The 20,529-nt window shown below is 40.1% G+C and overlaps 3 protein-coding genes across 3 annotated transcripts; 1 reads left to right on the forward strand and 2 right to left on the reverse strand.

The window, feature by feature from the left end:
- Window positions 1-831: 831 nt before the first annotated feature.
- Window positions 832-1,777, forward strand: LOC122031943. Its single transcript, XM_042591177.1, has 2 exons — window positions 832-1,364; window positions 1,524-1,777. The coding sequence occupies exons 1-2, from the start codon at window positions 1,111-1,113 to the stop codon at window positions 1,594-1,596; spliced, it is 327 nt and encodes a 108-aa protein (XP_042447111.1). The 5' UTR covers window positions 832-1,110; the 3' UTR covers window positions 1,597-1,777.
- A 14,286-nt stretch (window positions 1,778-16,063) lies between these two features.
- On the reverse strand, window positions 16,064-16,426 carry LOC122031539 (NRR repressor homolog 1-like). The gene has a single exon (XM_042590640.1). It carries the CDS (start codon window positions 16,424-16,426, stop codon window positions 16,064-16,066), a length of 363 nt encoding a protein of 120 aa, XP_042446574.1.
- Window positions 16,427-16,782: 356 nt separating this feature from the next.
- Window positions 16,783-20,161, reverse strand: LOC122032125 (beta-glucosidase 1-like). Its single transcript, XM_042591382.1, has 11 exons — window positions 19,733-20,161; window positions 19,589-19,647; window positions 19,269-19,344; window positions 19,069-19,140; window positions 18,890-18,977; window positions 18,280-18,520; window positions 17,941-18,056; window positions 17,630-17,850; window positions 17,521-17,552; window positions 17,332-17,434; window positions 16,783-17,249 (listed from the first exon to the last, which is right to left on the reverse strand). Exons 1-11 carry the CDS (start codon window positions 19,989-19,991, stop codon window positions 16,975-16,977), a joined length of 1,542 nt encoding a protein of 513 aa, XP_042447316.1. The 5' UTR covers window positions 19,992-20,161; the 3' UTR covers window positions 16,783-16,974.
- Window positions 20,162-20,529: the final 368 nt, after the last annotated feature.

Below are 20,529 nucleotides of genomic sequence, written 5' to 3' on the forward strand. Positions count from 1 at the left end.
TTAAAAAAAATATAAAAAAAATATGATAAATTAGAGAAAAATCTTCAATACAATGTTAACTTTACATGCAATCTCCATGTCCAAAAAATTTTGTTTCCACTCCCTGTATGTAAAGTATTACTTGTTTCAACTCTCTTATGCAAATATTGATACCTAAATTGTCCTCAAATTTTTTAGTTACAAAAATTTCAAAATTGAGTACAAAAAGTCTAAAAATCAATATAATTCTTCTTAAAATCAATACTTTATATTAAAAATCGAGTATATTTTCTATCAAAATTGTCTCTCTTATTTTTTAGATATAAAAAGTCTAAAAATAGGTATAATTCATGTTAAATTCAGCACTTTACACTATAATCTAGTACTCTATATTAGGATCAAGTATATTTTCTATCGAAATTAATTCTCATATTTTTCGATACAAATAGTCTAAAAATGAGTATAATTCCTATTAAATTTAGCACATTAAATTAAAATCAAGTATATTTTGAAGTGAAAAAAGAATCGTACTCAATTTGATAGAAAATATACTAGATTCTAAGTTAATATACTCAATTTAAGAGGATTTATACTGATTTTTAGACTTTTATACCTAAAAATATTATGGGCAATTAGGTAAAGGTGTTTGAGTGGGGAGTGAAAATAAAAATTTTCATGGATAAAAACTGCATGCAAAGATTTATTTACCAATAAAAATTGGATGTAAAATTATCCAAAAAAAAAAATACACTCAATACCTAGTCATCATGACACATTGCCAGCTGCTTCTTTTGTTTATGGTCGAACACCAGACATACATGGAAATCTTGTTAATTTCATGCTAAACACCTACCCAATACACCGCATGCGTTACTCAGACGACAGCGGCCCGCCGTGGACGGCGACGTCGTACGAGTGGCATTCATGGAATTAGTGCGCATATTGTGGCCATAGCTCAAACATACGCCCTCATAAGGCAGCAGCGAGTCGTCCTGCTTTTATTTCCTCCTACGAGTGTACTCGGAGTCAGACCACCGTCCCTCCTGCTCGATCCACTTCTCGTTTGATTCCGTCGGGCAGCGAGGGAGCTAGCGACCATGGGAGCGGCGCCGGCAGAGTGACGTGGTGCCGATGGCCGGAAGGCGGGCGGCGGCGGCGGCGTCGCTGGCGGCGGTGCTAATTATGAGCGTTTGGTTCGCGTCGTGCTTCAACGGTAAGGCAGAGGCAATTCGGGCTGACGGGGGAGAACGGTGGCCGCCGCCTCTAGGCGGGAGGCCGCTCCCCTACTTCCCCCGTCCTCCTCCGGCGGCAGGCGAGGCGGAGGGCGCCGGTTTGGAAGAGAGCAAACGGCGGGTGCCGAGCTGCCCGGACCCACTCCACAACAGGTAGAGCTCTGGTACTTTCTTTCTCAAAAATGCCCCTTTTTGTGAAGAGAAATTGCATCGGAGGGCGCGGTTTGATACTCTTCCGAGCTCAAGCTGTCCTCTGCTTGTTTTGTTTTTCGTTCTTTCTGCTTTTCTTCTGTGCTCGAGGTTGATGTATAGGTCAAATAACGAAGTACTGAAGACAAGAAGAGCAAAAGGCTTTGTATTGGGAGAATCTCCTGGAGAGATCTAGCTGATTAATAATTAATAGATTACATATGTTATATTGTTTAATATATATGCCTATGGATTTGCATACGATGGCTCAAGTATATTTATGTAAGATCCAGAGAGATTCTTGGCATACAGAGCTGCTCATGTATCCTCTATTCAAAGATTCAAGCAATAAAAGAGTTTCTTTGCTCTTGTTTGTTTCTTTATTGTCTAGCTCCGTACTCTCAGGAATTCTCCAATTCTGGAATGCATAGTATTTCTCGAGTTCAAACTATTTGTTTTCAGAAGAAGATGAGGATCGAGCATGGGCAATTAACAAGGTTTTTTCTAAAATAATTTCAGAAAATTAAATACTAATAATTTAATCTAAATGATGAGCAAGTTGATTTGAAAATTACTATTAAGAGACTGGGAGAGAGAAGAAGCTGAGAAACAATGAAAGTTCATTTTGTCGATTTGTTAGAGCAAGAGCCACCTGCACACGCAAGATCATGTACTCCGACGCATTTAATCGACGAGAGATGCCACCTAAATATTTTATTAGCTTGCTGAAGATGTTGAAATCAGAGAAGAGTTATAAAGAGAGGCAGCTCTCTGTCCTTCGCACCATTAACATTCTGTACGTGCGTAGCAAATTAATTGATCCTTGTTTCCACGGTAAGAATCACGTCCCATTCTGGTGTTTTTAGTGCAGTAAAATTCATATATAACTCTGTTTGAAGAAAAATAAATAAATAAATAAATTCATGAATTTATTTTAAGATCGATTAGGGAACAGAGAAAACACACTGCCCTAAACGTAGAGTAGAGCGGTAGCAGATCTCGTCCGTCCGGTTTAATATTCAGTTGATCGGACAGTGGTGGATGCGGTGCATGGGGTGGCGTGTGGGGTCGTCGTGTAGTTGTTTGGAATGGAATCTAGCGGCGGAAAGTAATTAAGCACGTTTTATTACCCGCGATTTGATAAATAAATGTTAATTAAAGAGAGGACGCAGGAGTTGGACGTGAACGGCGAACGGCATCGCCGTTGAATTATTTTGAGGTTGGAAATTGGAGTAGCAGCAGGCAGCTAGCTATAACGTGGCCGACGTAGAATCCGTCAACGGCTTTAATTGTTCGATTTGATGTATTTAACCTGATTTGACCGCTTACTTGGCTTCATGTCTTTGGGCTACCGCCACTAGTGACTAGGTTTAATTATTTATAAGCCTTAGCTAATTATTAATTATGTTTCTGTTTCCATCATCGGCAGTGATGGATAAATCCTGAATTATTATTCGTTGCTAACCATTAATGTATCACAAATGCAAATGAGAATACTTCACACAAGCCCTTGATGTAAGGCTGTAAACGAATCCAGCAAGTCAAGTTTTGGAGTCTTTAAATTTGTTTGATAAAATAATCAAGTCGAGTCGAGCTGAACTTAAAATGAATCAAACTTTTAAATGAGTGTTCAATCTTGGTCTGATTTATTTTTTATGAGCTTGAGTTTGTTTGAACCTTGGCTTGAGCTTGGTTCGTTTAGATGTTATCAATCTCTTAATTCAAGCTTGGCTTAAGCTTGGTTCGAACTTGGCTTGAGCTTGGTTCGTTTAAATGTTATCAAGCTCTCAATTCAAATTTGTTTAATTGTTTGAAACTTTTAATTGTTTAATTGGTTATTAAGATTGATAATTTAAATTTATTTATTTATTTATTTTATTTTATTTTATTTTATTGTTTATTTAGCATATTGAAAAGAATTTTATTAATAAATATGATTCGTAAATATTTTTCACGAACGTTAACGAGCTGAACACAAATGTGTTTAAACTTGTTTGTTTAGCTTAACAAGCTGTTCAAGCTTGTTTGTTTAATTAATCTTATGTATATTGAACAAACATAAACAAGTTCTTATCAAGCCGAACACCGAACTTGTTCACGAACGCTTGGTTCATTTACAATCCTATCTTGATGTTCAAGCTTAGCTTGATTTATTTTTTATGAGCTTTTCAAAGGTCAAAATATCTTATGTGGAGGACAATAGTCGAGACGAAGATAACTTGACCAGTAAGGCTATGACTAGCCCAAATCATGCCGACCGAGACGATGTTTGTTCGGGTGTCATCTAAGTATGAGACAACACTTTGAATCGAACGATATCACTCCCAATTGAGTGTTTTTAGTCAAATGTTCCTAACTTTCTTCCAACCGGTTATACTAAATTTAGATAAGTACTATTCATAAATACATAATTTAGTTAAAAAATCTTTACATTAGCTACTTTATATATTTTTTAAATTATGTATTTATGAATAGTACTTCTCTAAAGTTTAAAAATAAATTTTATTTTCTAAACATTATAAAAGAAAAAAAATAGAAATGTTGATATATGATATATTAAAAAATAAATATCTAAATTTAATAAAATAAATTTTTTACTTTAAATTATGCATTTTAAATTTGGGAACTGGTGACATTTCAACTTTCAACTCATCTTGTACAAACCAGAATATTATTTGGAAGAATTAATCTTTCAATTTCTTCTTCAACAGATTCAAAATGTCAATTTCAACCGATTCAAAATGTCAATTTTGTATTGACCAATATTGACATCATCCTATGTGCGTTCTTCATCATTACTTCACATCACCAACAAATTACATATAGGAAATTGTCACATTTTCAATTTCAGACACTCTAACAGTAGAGAAATATTTCACCATATTCCACAAGTAATCTTCAAGTTCCTTAGCACTCTGCGCCCTCAAAGGATTTTAGTTTCAAAACTGTTCCGCATCTGCCCTTATTTTTTGAATTAGAACCCATTGCCCTTTTGCAGAATGACCAATTAACTTCATTATCCTTATGAATATGTGTCACTTCCTCCATCAAAGGCTCCTGAATTCAATCCATAATACCCTCTAAATTGACAATCTTTGGAATCAGATTATAATCATCAACTCCCTTTGGGACAAAACTGATTAAACCTTCGTAATTCATTCTCTGAACTCGTTATTACTTTCAGGCATCTTTTATGCTCTGATATCATTTGTCAAGAGTAAAATTTCTGCTTTAGGAATATTCTTGCCCAATCATCAAGCACCGCACTTGATTCAATCAACTAATGCACCACAAATGCTCACAAGAATGCTTCACACAAATGACCAATAAAAGTCACAAGCAAGCAACACACAGAACATAGAACATCATAAATTCACGCACCCAAACTCCCCATTTGTCATTCCAAGCTTATCTATTTATAATGCATAGATGGTGATTGGACCCTGGTTGGCTTGACGGTTATATGATAATTTTGCTAACTACCTTTCTCACATGTATAAAATTATTTGTCCACATCATTTTGTTGCTTTGTCAGTCTAGACACCTTGGGCTTTGCCCAAGTTCGACACGGCAAACTTAGGCACCTATCACATTCAAACCTCATATTTGTTAGTCACGATCCAAATTTGCCTCTTATTTGACTTGTGCATGGACAGTCTCGTACGCCACCCCAATTCTTATCCTGTTTGACATATTCATGTGGTAACACAAGTGTAAGTAACTTTGTCTGGAGAGAAAGGATCTGATTTTAAATTTTTATTGATTAAAAATTATCCAAAAAATAATTAAAGAGATGTTTAAATACTTGAAGCCATATACAAAGGATTAAAATATTCTTTAAAAGGTGATTTGTTGACCGTGAACAATGATGCTCGATTTGATTTGTCGGATAAATAGGTGGAATGTGAACAAAAACTTTCAAAAGTACCCTTGTCTCTGCCATAGAATCCAATGGCCTATGATGGATTGATTGCATCTAGATATAGGTGTCATACTGCATCTTGAGGCAGGTGTCATACTGTGCTTGGATTGTTTTTTTTTTTTATCAAAGGAACTAGAAGTAATATAGTACCTAATCTAATCATCCATTTCTAAAATTGTGATAAAATCGAGTAGCAACATCAATACAGACAACTGGAGCTTCACCTCGTTCTCCATCTTTATCACCTGAAACAATATGGAAATCTTTGTTTGCGTTTTTCATGATCATCAACATAAACACAGGCAGCAACATCATACTTGTATTAATTCTTCACAAAACAACCAGCTGTTGACATCGGAAATGATCCTGTCTGAAATTAAAAAAGGATGGTGTATTAGGTAAATAATTTCAATGTTGAATAGGAAAAGACTCCGAGGAAGAAATAGAGGGCGTCAAATGATTCTGCGTGTCAAAAAAAATATAGAAAGAAAAAAAATATATCAACAACCAGGTCAAAGAAGGGTCTTGACGTAGACACTACGAAGCTTAAGTCAGATAAATGGTCGAGAGGAAATGGAATACAGTGAACAGTAAAAATAAACTGTGGGCTCTGAGTGTATAATGTTACCTACTTGTGCCTTTAGGAGGAAATCTCTTATATAATATTACTTTTTCTCTGTACACGAATAGCAATATATTTCCAAAAAAAATTGACCATTCTATGCCTTTAGGAGGAACACCTTTTTGAAATTATACCCATTATTTCTATGCTTTGCAGAATAGAAGCTTCTATCATAAAGACAACATGAGGAATATTCTCTTGATCGGACCACACTAGTCAATAGGGTTGGGTCTCCTAAGGAATGATGACCTTCTCAAGGATTCGACCTCTGTTCGTCCTCTCCGATCGGTCAAAAAGTTCCGTCAAGCCGTACACCTAGCATATCGGATCAGACTAAGAGGACTCGGCTGTGAATGATACTCATACAGCTCGGGGTGTTGAATATGTATGAATGGAGAAGAGGTGGAAGAGGATAAAAGCTCTATTGTTAGCAGTTTCTTGACATATTGGTTGGTTTATATTGATTCACATGCTTTGATTATGTAAACAAATACATGAGGAGAGGCTCTCTCTCACGCGCGGGTGCTGCAAATCCAGGGCCCAGATTTGCACTGGACCATGTTGACTCGTGTGTAAGCACGACTTGCACGCACCGAATGTTGGATCGATCAGGGCAAAAATTTGCCCAAGTGGAACAACTAATATTTTACCATGTAGACCTTTTTGCTTGTGTAACAGATGCATTAGAAAGATTAATGCAGTTAGCTAGCAAATAATCGTTGATTAATGCAGCCGAGTGAAACGTTGACGTTACACAGTTGAAAAATAATGATCATTAATGTTGCCAATTGATCAAAGGTCCTATATAAGGAGGTTGTGGTTACGCACATAGAAAAGCAGCAGAAGCTTTCCACCTACGTTCCCTCCTCCTCTATCGGGCATTCATTGTTCGGTGGAGTGCCTGTGATAGCAGTTGGGTGCCTCTCAGTTCGCCATGACCATCAGTGCTTGGTGGGAATCACGATTCACCATTATATCCTAGGAAACAAACAACCCAAGAAAGCCTCGAAGCATAGCCGGAGGTGGGGCGAATCTGTTTCAAGGAAATAGCATTTATTGCAAGCCTCGGTTCACTCAGAAGCATGCTCGTCCAACCTCTTTCTAGGCTTCGCTCGGCAGAAGCCTGCAACTTGTTCAGCTACAATTCGCTCGACAAAAGCCTGTAACTCGCTCAACAGCAAGTCGCTCAACTCGCTCAGTCAGCATAAGCCTACATTCTATCGACAGAAAGCTTTCACTCTCACTCGGTCGACCTAAAGCTTTGTTGTCGCTCGATCAGCCTAAAGCTTTGTTGTCGCTCGGTCGGCCTAAAGCTTTGTTGTCGCTCGATCAGCATGATCCTCTATATTCGGTTGGTAGAAAGCTTCACTCTCACTCCGACGACCTAAAGCTTTGCTTTCGCTCGATCAGCCTAAAGCTTTACTGTCACTCGGTCATCCTAAGGCTTTACTGTCACTCGGTCGGCCCTGATGCTTTGTTCTTGCTCGGTCGGCCTGAAGCTTGGCTATCGCTCGGTCGACCTGAAGCGTTGCTGTCACTTGGTTGGCCTTAAGCTTATTTTCGCTCGGTCGACCTGAAGCGTTGCTGTCACTTGGTTGGCCTTAAGCTTATTTTCGCTCGATCGGCCTGAAGCTTGATGTCTCTCGGTCGGCCTTAAGTGTCATCTCGCTCGGTCGGCCTGAAGCTTGTTGTCTGTCGGTCATCCTTAAGCGTTGTCTCACTCGGTCTGCTTGAAGCTTGCTATGTCTCGGTCGGCCTTAAGCATCATTTTGCTCGGTCGGCCTGAAGCTTGCTGTCTCTTGGTCGGCTTTAAGCATCGTCTCGCTCAGTTGGCCTGAAGCTTGCCATCTCTCGGTCGACCTTAAGCTTCATCTCGCTCGGTCGACCTCTCACTTGGCTAATTCACCCGGTCACCCACTGTGAAGTTTGCGTTAAGCACTTGGCGGACACCAGCCTCTACTGGTAGCCTGAGATAATCCGCTCAAGTCATCACAACAGATAAGTTGAATTTATATTGTGTAATTTAAATTCAACTAAGTCCCCTAAAATCTCTGACAGCAGATTGTTTCTGTCCAACAATCTTGAAACAGACTCGTTTCTGTTGAGATGACCACATAACATAATGTTGAAGTGCAATAGACTCAACACAAGAAGGCTCCCTCAGCCCGATTGGAACAGTGCCAATCAATAATGGGGAAAAGCCAGAAAAGTTTAGTAGACTGAACTTCAAGAGGTGGCAGCAGAAGATGCTCTTCTACCTAACAACACTCAACCTGGCTCGGTTCTTGACGGAGGACCCTCCCAAGCGTGCTGAGGATGCTGATGTGTAGACCATCAGTGCAATGGAGGCATGTACTTATTCTGAGTTCCTCTGTCGAAACTACATCCTCAACTGCCTTGCTGATTTGTTGTACGTTGTGTATAGCATGAAGAGAACAGCTAAGGAGCTGTGGGAGTCCCTATACAAGAAATACAAGATGGAGGATGCAGGGGCCAATAATTTTATCGTCGGCCGATTCCTGGACTACAAAATGGTTGATTCTAAAATAGTGATCAACTAAGTCTAAGAGCTTCAGGTGATCTTGCAAGAGATCCACTCAGAAGGGATGGTTCTGAGTGAAGCCTTCTAGGTATCATCTTTTATAGGTTGTTGAAGGCGCCTTCAGCCTCCATGGAAGGCACCTTTAGCTCAGAGTTTTATCCCCAAGTCCGCGGAGTCGATAAGCTCCGCTTTATGCGAGCTTCATCCGTTCGAAGGCGCCTTTAAGCACCATGGAAGGCGCCTTCTATCCTCGGTCCAAGGCGCCTTCGCATCTTGCCACACGAAGCCTTCGCCTAAAGCACCCGAGGAGGCTCTAACAACCCCAGAGGCACCTCAGACACTGTTCATCCGAGTATTTTAACTCCTTTTCACTCCTTGCAAGATACGTTAGTACAAAACATTAAACATACCCTGCAAAATAGAGTTATCACAATAAAATATGAAATGAACACAAGTATTTGACAGTCACCAGACTGTCCGATTCTGACTTTGAATTTTCTCCGAAAATCCTAGGTTGAACCAATGCCTACTGTTCCCCAATAGGGAATGCGTCCTCACCTACTCCTCTCAAGGGAAATTACCTGTTGCCAGACCGGTCTTCCAGACCGACTGAACTTTCTACTGGACATCCGCTCCATGACTCGTCCAGACTTCCACCTAGGATTACCACCCCCTACGACTTAGGGTTACCTCCCCTTAGGGTTTTCGACCTGCTTAACCACAGTTAGGACTTTCCATCACCTAGGGTTACCACCCCCTAGGATTTTCCACCTGCCTAATCGTAGCTAGGACTTTTCATCACCTAGGGTTACCGCCCCTTAGGACTTAGGGTTACCACCCTCTATGGTTTTCCACCTGCCTAGAATCCACTAGGACTTTTGGCGAAGACAACTTCGGACTTTCCTACAAGCTCAATCAACTTTGTTAGATCACAAGACAACTTAACTTTGGGCCCTTTGACATAATCAAAACTCAGGTTCGATCGTCTGGTGCTTTCTGCACCAACAGGAAGAACCCTAAATCTTCCAAGATGGGACCCAGAGGAGGCATCAGTAAGAAAAAGTTCTCTGGGAAGTGCTTCAACTGTGACCGAGTGGGTCACAAATCTTCGGAGTGCAGAAAGTTAAAGAAGAAGAAGCAAGAGGCCAACTTAAACAAGGGACCAAAAATGGGCAATCTCTGTGTTGTGGTCTCTGAATTGAACCTGATGGGTTCAAATCCACGACAATGGTGGATCAATACTGGAGCCATCAGACATGTGTGCTGCAACAAGAAACTGCTCCATAACTTCAAAGAAGTCACTGGAGACAAGCTGTTTATGGGAAATTCAGCAACCTTGAACATTATAGACCAAGGAAAAGTGGTGCTGAAGATGACCTCGGGTAAGGATTTAACTCTGAACAATGTGTTATATATTCCGAATATTCAGAAGAATCTAGTGTCCGGATTACTTTTAAGCAAGGATGACTTTCACATTATTTTTGAGTCGAACAGCGTTTTATTATCCAAGAATGAAATATTTACAGGAAGGAGTTATATATCTGATGAATTGTTTAAGCTCAATGTAATGGTGATTAGGCCTAAGATAAATAAAAATGAAAGCTATTCCACATATATGCTTGAGTCTTCGTGTTTGCAGCATGGTAGACTAGGACATGTTAACTACGATATGTTGCGTAGATTAATAAACATTCAAAGCATACCTACATTCCACCTTGACCCAAAACACAAGTGTGAGATTTGTGTTGAAGCGAAAATGACAAGATCATCCTTTTAACATGTTGAAAGAAACAACGAACCGCTTGGGCTAATCCACACCGACGTGCGCGGCTTTAAAGGTACACTAATACGTGGTGGGAATAAATATTTTATCACTTTTGTAGATGATAATACAAAATACTATTATGTGTATCTTCTCAAAAGTAAAGATGAAACTATAAAGAAATTTACTCTCTATAAGAATGAGGTTGAAAACCAGCTTAATAGAAAGATTAAGGTGGTTCGAAGTGACCTAGGCAGTGAATATGTATCATCGTTCGCTGAGTTATGTGCTGAACATGAGATCAGACACAAAACAACAACTCCTTATACTCCTCGATAAAATGAAGTTGTTGAGCGGAAGAATCGAACTTTAAAGGAGATAATGAATGCTCTTCTATTGAGCTCTGGATTGTTAGAGTTCATGTGGGGGAAAGTTGTGTTAACAGCTAATTACCTTTTAAATAAGGTGCCTCGGAAGCAAATAGATAAGAGCCCTTATGAGTTGTGGAATGGAAGACAACTGTCCTATAAATATTTACGAATGTGGGGGTATCTTGCCAAAGTGTTGGTGCTTGATCTGAAAAGGATTAAGATAGGGGCAAAGACTGTTGATTGCATATTTATTGGATATGCACAGAACAACAGTGCGTATCATTTTTATGTGTATGAGTCACACATACTGGTGATACACAAGAACTCGATAATCGAATAGAGAAATGTCTCATTCTTCAAGCATGTGTTTCCGTATAAGACCCGTGAGGATGCTAGCTCCTCAAAACGGGTGTATGAAACGCAAGGTGAAGATGATGATGAGGAACCAGTGGAGGTTGAGCTTAGACGGAGCAAAAGAGTTCGGGTAGAAAATCCTATGGAGCGGATTTTATCACTTTCATGTTGGAAAATGAGCCCTGAAGTTACTCAGAAGTTGTAGGCTCTTCTGATGAACCTTACTAGAGAGAGGCAATTACATCTGAGATAGACTCGATCTTGCAAAATCACACTTGGAAACTTGTGGATCTTTCTCCTAGAAGTAAACCACTAGATTGCAAGTGGGTTTTCAAGAAGAAAATGAAATCAAATGTCACAATTGATAAGTATAAGGTCAGATAGGTAATCAAAGGATATTGACAACGAGAATACCTCGTTTACTTTGATACGTATTCTCCAATATCGAGAATAACTTCCATTAGAGTATTGTTGGCTATTGCCGCTCTATGAAATCTCAAAATACATCAGATGGATCTTAAGACTGTATTTCTAAATGAGGATTTAGAAGAAGAAATATACATGGAGCAACCTGAGGGGTTTTCTATGTCAGGACAGAAAAACAATGTTTGTAGATTGGTGAAGTCATTATATAACTTGAAATAAACACCAAAGCAGTGGCATGAGAAATTTGATAATGCCATGAAGGAATGTTGATTCAAGATTAATGAATGTGATAAATGTGTCTATATGAAAATCACAGAGAATGACTATGTCATCTTGTGCCTATATGTAGATGACATACTTATCATTGGAAGTAATGATAAAATAATCAAATCCACTAAAAATATGTTGAACTCAAGATTTGACATGAAAAACATGAGTCTAGCTGATGTGATTCTAGGAATCAAAATTCTTAGAACAACAGAAGAACTTGTTATTAGTCAGTCTCATTACGTGGACAAGATTCTTGAGAAGTTTACTAAAAGTGATACTACATTAGCACGAACGTCGATAAATACTAGCCAGCATCTATTAAAAAATCGAGGTGAAAGTATCTCTCAGATAGAGTACTCTTGAGTGATTGGAAGTCTTATGTACTTGATGAGTTGTACACGACCATACTTGGCCTACGCAGTAAGTAAACTTAGTAGATATACGAGTAATCCCAATGTTGAGCACTGGAAAGGGATAACAAGAGTACTGAGATACTTGAGGTATATTCGTGAATATGTACTGCACTATACAAGATATCCTACTATGATTGAAGGATACAGCGATCCGAGTTGGATATCCGATATAACAGATTCTAAGTCTACGAGTATATATGTATTCACTCTGGGAGGTGCAGTCATTTCCTAGAAATCTTCTAAGCAAATGGTAATAATCAGATCCACGATGGAGTCTGAGTTTGTAGCTCTTGACAAATATGGTGAAGAGACTGAATGACTATGATAATTCTTAGAAGAAATTTCGAGATAGTCGAAACCTGTGCCGGCAATTTGCATATATTGCGATAGTCAATCAACAATTGGTCGAACACAGAGTCATCTGTATAATGGTAAGTCTAGACATATACGTCGTAGACATAATGCCATTAGACAATTACTCTCAACGAGAGTTATCACTGTTAACTATGTGAAGTCAAAGGATAACCTAGCGGATTCGCTAACCAAGGGATTAAAGAGAGAGCTAGTTGCGAGCTCATCATGGGAAATGAGCTTGATATCATTGTCAATGATCAGTGCAGAAGACACCCAACCTAAGCTGACTAGAGATCTCGAGAACTATATTTAAATGGACAACTAATCTACATTGACTAGACACACTGTGGGGGAGATAGCCCAATAAAACAGTGACTAGACCAGGGTAAGCCGATGGGCTTTTAATGATCAAGAAGAGTAGATGGTAGATGACAACTATTGAGGGATCCCCTATGTGAGAAAGAAGTGGGGGTGCTTCGAAGAGAATTGGAGGCACAATTCTTAGAGCTTCTCACAGAACCAAGCGTGTTCATGGCCAAGAACGAACACACTCATGAGAACTGAGATGTATCAGGGAGAGTCTTGGGTGAGGTTTGGCATTGCTTACGCAGACGATATTATAGTTCAAGGACATCGTGTCTACTATCAACCAATAAGCTACCAGATCTTCACAAGGGAAGATTCAAAGGGTAAAACTTACCTGTCCTATACTTGACTTAACTGCTTAATGCTATCACATACCCTATCGCCATTCTTATGGGGGGTTGTTAAATATATGTGAATGGAGAAGAGATGGAAGAGGATAGAAGCTCTATTGTTAAGAGTTTCTTGGCATATTGGTTGGTTTATATTGATTCACATACTTTGATGATGTAAACAAATGCATGAGGAGAGGCTCTCTCTCACGCGCGGGTGCGCAGGGATGGTGCAAATCCAAACCATGTTAACTCATACACGAGCACGACCTACGCACGCTGAATGCCAGACTGGTCAGGGCAAAATTTTGCCCAAGTGAACAACTAACATTTTGCCACGTAGACTTTTTTTGCTTGTGTAACAGATGTATTAGAAAGATTAATGTATTTGGCTGGCAAATAATCGTTGATTAATGTAGCCGAGTGAAACGTTGACGTTACACAGTTGGCAAATAATGATCATTAATGTTGTCAATTGGTCTGAGCTCCTATATAAGGAGGTTGCGACCATAAGAAAAAGGTTACGCACATATAAAAGCAACAGAAGCTCTCCACCTACGTTCCTTCCTCCTCTATCGGGCATTCCTTGCTCGATGAAGTGCTTATGATAGTAGTCAGGTGTCTCTCAGTTCGTCGTAACTATCAATGCTTGGTGGGAATCATGGGTCACTGTTGTATCTTGGAAAACAGACGACCCAAGTCTCGAAGCACAGCCGGAGGTGGGGCGAATCTGTTTCAAGGAAACTGCGTTTATCGCAGGCCTCGATTCACTCGGAAGCATGCTCGTCCAACCGCTTTCTAGGCTTCGCTCAATAGAAGCCTGCAACTTGTTCATCTGAACTCGCTCGGCAGCAACTCACTCAACTTGCTCGACTGCAACTTGCTCGGCAAAATCCTGCAACTCGCTCAGCAGCAAGTCGCTCAACTCGCTCGGTCGGCATAAGCCTCTACATTCAGTCGGCAAAAAGCTTCACTCTCACTCAGTCGACTTAAAGCTTTGTTGTTGCTCGGTCAGCCTAAAGCTTTGTCGTCGCTCGGTCGGCCTAAAGCTTTGCTGTCGCTCGGTCGGTATAAGCCTCTACATTCGGTCGGCAAAAAGCTTCACTCTCACTCTATCTGCCTAAAGCTTTGCTATCGCTTGGTCAGCCTAAAGCTTTGCTGTCACTCGGTAGGCCCTGAAGCTTCGTTCTCGCTCAGTCGGCTTGAAGCTTGGTTGTCGCTCGGTTGATCTGAAGTGTTGCTGTCACTCGGTCGACCTTAAGCTTATTTTCGCTCGATCGGCCTGAAGCTTGCTGTCTCTCGATCGACCTTAAGCGTCATCTCGCTCGGTCGGCCTAAAGCTTGCTATCTCTCGGCCGGCCGAAGCTTGCTATCTCTTGGTAGGCCTTAAGCATCATCTCGCTCGGTCTGCCCGAAGCTTGCTGTCTCTCGGTCGACCTTAAACGTCGTCTTGCTCGGTCAGCCTAAAGCTTGTCGTCTCTCGGTCGGCCTTAAGCTTCGTCTCACTCGGTCTGCCTCTCACTTGACTATTCGCCCGGTCGGCCACTGTGAAATATGCGTTCAACACTTAGTAGACACCAGCCCCTGCTGCCAGCCTGAGATAATCCGCTTAGGTCATCGCAACAGATAAGTTGAATTTATTTCGTGTAATTTAAATTCAACTAAGCCCCCTAAAATCTCTGGCAACAGATTGTTTCTGTCCAACACGAGATTCCATCAATTCTGAGGGACTCAGGCTCCGATCAGACCAGAGGTTCGATCGGATAGACCACTCAATCAGGACATGTGACAATGCTAGCCCCGAGTGTTGACCCTTTATTGACTTTGACCGTCACATCAACCGTCTTTTTTTATTTCGACCACCGTATAGACAAACATATGATCTTCCTTCACACCTTAAGAGAATCTCTAATGGAGGATATTTGGAGGAGATATTTCTCCAAATATGAAATATCTCCCTCTCAAATATTCTTCATTTTAAGGGATATTCATGGGATGATTAGAAATCTCCAGACACAAATTTATATCCGATGTTTTTTTTTTAGCCTACCAAAAAGTGAGCTATCATTTCTTTTCTATTTTTTTTGTTTTTTTTTAAAATAATTAATGATTTTGGACTTCATGAGATATATATAAATCAAAACCGAACCTTCAAAACGTATTAAAAATATATATTAATTTTATTTAAATATAAAATTAAATATAAAATAATAAAATAATAATATGACACATAAATATTTTATTGATAAAATATTTTATTATAAAATTAGAGATATTTGAGAGTGAATATTATAGATATTTTATTATAAGATTTAAGATATTTAAATAGTAAAATATTTAAAGAATGATAGGAAGTGAGAATCACAAGTACTGTAAGAAATATTCTCAATTAGTGTGAATACCCTAATAGATCAAACCGGTTCTTTCTCACCAGAGCTAAGAGCGGAATACGTCATTTCTTTTCCATCTGGATTCCTCATCACACACCTTCAACCACAGGAAATTTACGTTCTTTTGCATGGGCCTATTCTGCATTGTTGGATTGTGGCAAAGAAGGGTCGTCCTGTGAAATAAATTTCTTCCACTTGCTATAGTCCAGGGGTTTCTTCTCCTTTCTCTCAATAGGATTCCATTATTGTTGCGGTGGCGAGCCACGGGGAAAGGAAGAACCGTCGAACGAGAAAAGTGAATGGTAGAAGGGGATTCCGGTATTGTTGCGGCCGTTTCCAACTTCATCGACTACTCAATTTACTTCATCATCGTCATAAATTGGCATCAATCTTGATGCCCAGCCACGCCATCAAATTCAAGGGGCTAACAATAATCTTCCCGCATGGTGATTCGCAGTGTTGAAATTTTCTCAGAAATTAATTTAATTCTGCTGGTACACAAAATTTCTAAGAATTATTTAATCATGTCAGAAAACAGAGCATTAGAGGGAGAGATTGAGATCCAAGCTACTATGTTCCTCCTTCCTCGTCTTCTCCTCCTCTTCTTCCGCTGCCGCCGTCGACCTCTCCGCCTCACCGCGATGTTGAAAGTCCTCCATCTTAAACGCCGGCATCCATAGCGTCGGCGCTGCTTTAGAACGCTTGGGCGCCGTGGTCGTCGATCTCGAGAGCGATTCCTTAATCTCTCTGATCTTGCCGATCAAAGCGTAGAACTGCTTCATCTCTTCCTCCTCGTCCCAGTCATGATCTCGGTCGCCCTGCCTCGCCGTCGTCGGCGTTGTCGCCTTTCGTTTTCCTCTTGGATCACCAGCTGCTCCGTCCATCCCCTCAGCTACAATAAGCATTACCCCAATAACAGGGTGGGTGTTTACTAAGATGCAGGCAACCGATCGATTCGTGAAGAAATATTTATAGCTCCGTAGAAATTTTCTTTATCAAGGTTGACGCCGTCATAAATTTTTTTTTAAAAAAAAACAACGTTTGACCAATGACTATATAGATTTATATCAATTTACCAAATTGTCGATCGTCACTCCATAAGGAAAGCGATGACGAATGGCTGGTGACGTAGGCGCTGTCATATTTGATTAATTCAGCATGTTTGTGCGCAATCCGCCGCCGGAATTTGACTCCCGCGGCGCCGCCCGCTGAATCTTTCTCGACGCGTTCATATCGTTGATAATTATAACTAGCCGATAAGTTTTAACATAAAGATAGAACAGAATTGCATTGACTTGGACTGAAACAAAAGGTTCCACGATCGACAGCGTCTGAACCTCCTTTATTGGCATGCTCGAATACAAGCTCTGTCGGCAGCTACTTCAGCAGAGCTACATGATACACTACGTAGCTAGATGAAACAGCGCAGTCATCCTTGACCAATCACTGCTTCTTAATTACCTCTTTGCAGCACCTGCCTGAACCAATAGGCTGACATCTTCGGGTACCGCTGGAGGGTCTTGTAGTCGATGTAGACGAGTCCAAACCTTGACGTGTATCCTGACCTCCACTCGAAGTTGTCTAGCAAGGACCACGCAAAATAGCCTATGACGTGGGCACCGTCGTCGATCGCCCTCTTCAGCTGGCTTATGTAGCTCCTATAGTAGTTGATTCGGACCGTGTCATGCAGACCCTGTCGAAGAGTGACGTTACCAGGATCGTCCATTCCTGCGACCAAGGTTATGATCATGAGTCAAAATGGCAAAGAGATACAGCTGAGTAAGTAGAAGAGGAAATGGATCTCCTGTACCATTTTCTGATAAGATTACAACAGGATTGCCATAGTGCTCCTTGACATAAGTCACAGCTTTGTACATTCCCCATGGAACAATGTAAAGCCAGGTGGAGTGTGCCTGCAATTGGTAAAACATTGGTGCTTGGAATATCAATCATTACTTGAACTACTACATTAACAAGAAGAAAGGGAGAAATGCCTTACTCTTGGACCAATTGGCACACCGTTGCGCTCGTCTGCAAAGACAAAGTATAGTTGAAGCATTTTCAAGAGTTGTTCATGCATCCAGTAGTAGTGTGAGCAGGTAACTTACACCAAAATTGAGCATTCCAGTCTGATTGATATCGAGTGGGGTTTCCTTGGTTGGGATGTTGAGGATTGCTTATATAGTAGGCAGTGTATTGATTGATGCCCACATAATCAATCGAACCCTTGACGATTTTGATTTCTTCTTCTGTGAATCTCGGTAGCCTTTCGCGAACAATCACTTGCATTGACTTCGGATACTCGCCGTAAATGATTGGGTGCAGAAACCTGGAGAAATATAGAGTATCCTTTATCTGTATCTTGACAGTACTTATTATCCATATTTCTTTTGATAAATGCTGTTTTTGCAATTTTTACCATCCGATATGAAAATCCCTTGATCTTTGTGCTGCATCTTGGTCATCCTTTGAATCTGTCAGTGGTTCATACCAAACAAAATCCAAGAGTATTCCGATTCTACCTTTTTGTTGAGCCTGATTATGTAGCAAAATTTCTATCATCAAATCAACAGGGCCTATAAAAAATTATAGCATGAAGACAAGTATAACTGTGTAATTTCCATGCTAATTGTTGTCTCAAATCGTTTTCCAGATTGCAAATCATATTGTCGATATTAGGGCAATTAAACACCTAAAGATGATGCCTTTGCTTTTCATTCAAATATAAATTAGAAATTAAGTTGAAGGATGTAATCACCTGATACTTCTCGCGGTATCTTCTAACAGCTGCAGCATGAGATAGAATCAAATTGTGTGCAACAATATAAGGCTCAGTAGCAGAGTTGCCAGCCGAACACTTTGAGCACCTTCCAGGAGCAAATGTACCATCATCATAGCCAAGAGCTGCTACTACCCTTGGCTCATTGAATGTCATCCAATATTTCACCCTATCGCCAAAAACCTTGAAACAGAAATCTGCATAATTAGCGAAATCTTCCCTGCATAGCAAACACAGATGGATAAGTAGTATCAGTAAAAAAAAAAAAACTAAGGCATTTGATCTCTTCAATTTAGATTTTATATTCATTAATACACTTATACCAGTTGATTCTGGTAAGTTCAGGTGTGATGGATTCATTTTCTACTTCAGAAATTCAGTAACTTCTTTAATATCTGAGTTCAGAAATGACAGTAGATGAACTGAAATTAAGTTGGATCAATATTTAGAGTTTTTTTATATGTGGTAGAGTTTTTGTAATATAATCGTAGTTAGGCTACTTCTAATACATTAGTATGACATAAATTTACTGATAAAACAAGCAGCAGTACAAAAAAAATCGAAAAACTGTAAAAGAACAGGAATTTACACTATCTGTTTGCTCAACAAGCCATTGTACTTCTTCTCTAGTGCCTCTGGGAGGTCATAGTGATAGAGATTTGCATAGGGAGTAATGCCTAGAAGAGAAATGTTGATAACAATTAGTGCACGGCTCCTACTTTATGATCGAAAACTTTGGTTTCTGTTTGAAACTTCATGGTATCCTACCTTGCTGGATCAAGTAGTCTATCAGTCTGCTGTAGTAAGCCACTCCCTTCCAGTTCACTCTTCCTGCTCCCTCTACATGTGTGAGAAAGAAAATTAAATATGACCATAACAACAAGAACAAACTGTGCAACAAGATGGACTATTAATTATAAGCAACCGATAGCATAAAGATGACTGTTAAATTGATGTTTACTGCTTACCTGGGAAAATCCGGGACCAAGAGATCGAGAACCGATATGCATCGAAATTCATCTTTTTCATGATATCCACATCATCCTGTGCAGCAGATATTTCATGACAAAACTTGAATTAAATAGAAAACATTCCTTTCTTTCTCAAAATCTGTCAACAGCATTTCTTAAACCAGGGTGATTGAGCATCTTCTTACAAACAACTAAATGCACTAGCAAATACTATAACACAACATCATGCTCTGAATCAAGAATTCGCCAACCAAATTTGTTGCTCTAGAACATTGAAAATACTTCTATTCACATAAGGAATGATGAATCAGATTTACCTTGTAGCGATGGTACTCGTCCACAGTGACATCGCCGGTGGCATTATTAGCAATCTGCCCTGCTCAAGTAGACAAAACAGACAGATTGAAGCATGAACTGTGAGACCACGGGAGCTGGTTGCAAGGCATATGCCCAGATTTTACCTGGGATCTTGACGAAGGCGTCCCAGATACTGGGGCCACGGCCGTCCTTGTGCGCCATCCCCTCCACTTGGTAAGCCGACGCCGCCGTCCCAAACGTGAACCCCGCCGGGAACGCCGCGCGGCTCAGTCCACCAGTGTCCATCCACGGCTTCGAGCCAGCCGCGGCCTTCTTCTCCCCGCCGGCGTCGGCTCCGGTGAGGAGCACTAGGAAGAGAAAGAAGGAACCGCAGAAGAGGCTTGTCATGGTGAGGGGCGGCATCGAGGCGAGCGAAGAGTGGAGTGGAAACAGGGAACGTAGTTAATGGATTTATAATAGGAACACAGGAACGTGAACTCTGAGTAAGCGAGCGAGGAGCGTAGGTGGAGGACAAAAAGCCTTGGCCTTCTCGCTCGCTGCTGCTGCTGCTGCAGTCTGCTACTGCAGCAACTGCTGAATCTACCGATCGGGATAATTAACTCTTCCCTGAAGAACTTTTCGGTGGAGAATTACTGCAGCACAGATGTTTGTGAAAAAGAAAAATAATAGAACAAATGCAAAAGGGCGTTTGTCTCTGTTTTTCCTAAGATATCTAAAATGGGAAATTTCTTCGCATCTCTAATCAAAGGTTTAAGAGATTTGTATAATAAAAAAACTAAATAAGAAATTTTGAATCATTGCAAGGTTTAAGAGATTTGTATAATACTATTTTTGAATTACAAACATCAAATCTTAAACCTCACATTTATAATGATTCCAACATTTTTATTGATATTTTTAAATTTTATAAATCTCTCGCAAATCTAGATGCCATAAGAAC

Source organism: Zingiber officinale, chromosome 11A (assembly GCF_018446385.1).
Source record: "Zingiber officinale cultivar Zhangliang chromosome 11A, Zo_v1.1, whole genome shotgun sequence".
Taxonomy (NCBI): domain Eukaryota; kingdom Viridiplantae; phylum Streptophyta; class Magnoliopsida; order Zingiberales; family Zingiberaceae; genus Zingiber; species Zingiber officinale.

Excerpts from the sequence above, each read along its gene's own strand:
- LOC122031943 (XM_042591177.1), top strand. The coding sequence starts at position 1,111 with ATGGCCGGAAGGCGGGCGGCGGCGGCGGCGTCGCTGGCGGCGGTGCTA. Across the intron at positions 1,365-1,523 it reads CCGGACCCACTCCACAACAG|GTCAAATAACGAAGTACTGA; the intron begins GTAGAGCTCTGG and ends GTTGATGTATAG.
- LOC122031539 (XM_042590640.1), bottom strand. The coding sequence starts at position 16,426 with ATGCTTATTGTAGCTGAGGGGATGGACGGAGCAGCTGGTGATCCAAGA.
- LOC122032125 (XM_042591382.1), bottom strand. The coding sequence starts at position 19,991 with ATGCCGCCCCTCACCATGACAAGCCTCTTCTGCGGTTCCTTCTTTCTC. Across the intron at positions 18,978-19,068 it reads AGACTACTTGATCCAGCAAG|GCATTACTCCCTATGCAAAT; the intron begins GTAGGATACCAT and ends TTTCTCTTCTAG. Across the intron at positions 17,851-17,940 it reads AGGGATTTTCATATCGGATG|GTTTCTGCACCCAATCATTT; the intron begins GTAAAAATTGCA and ends ATATTTCTCCAG.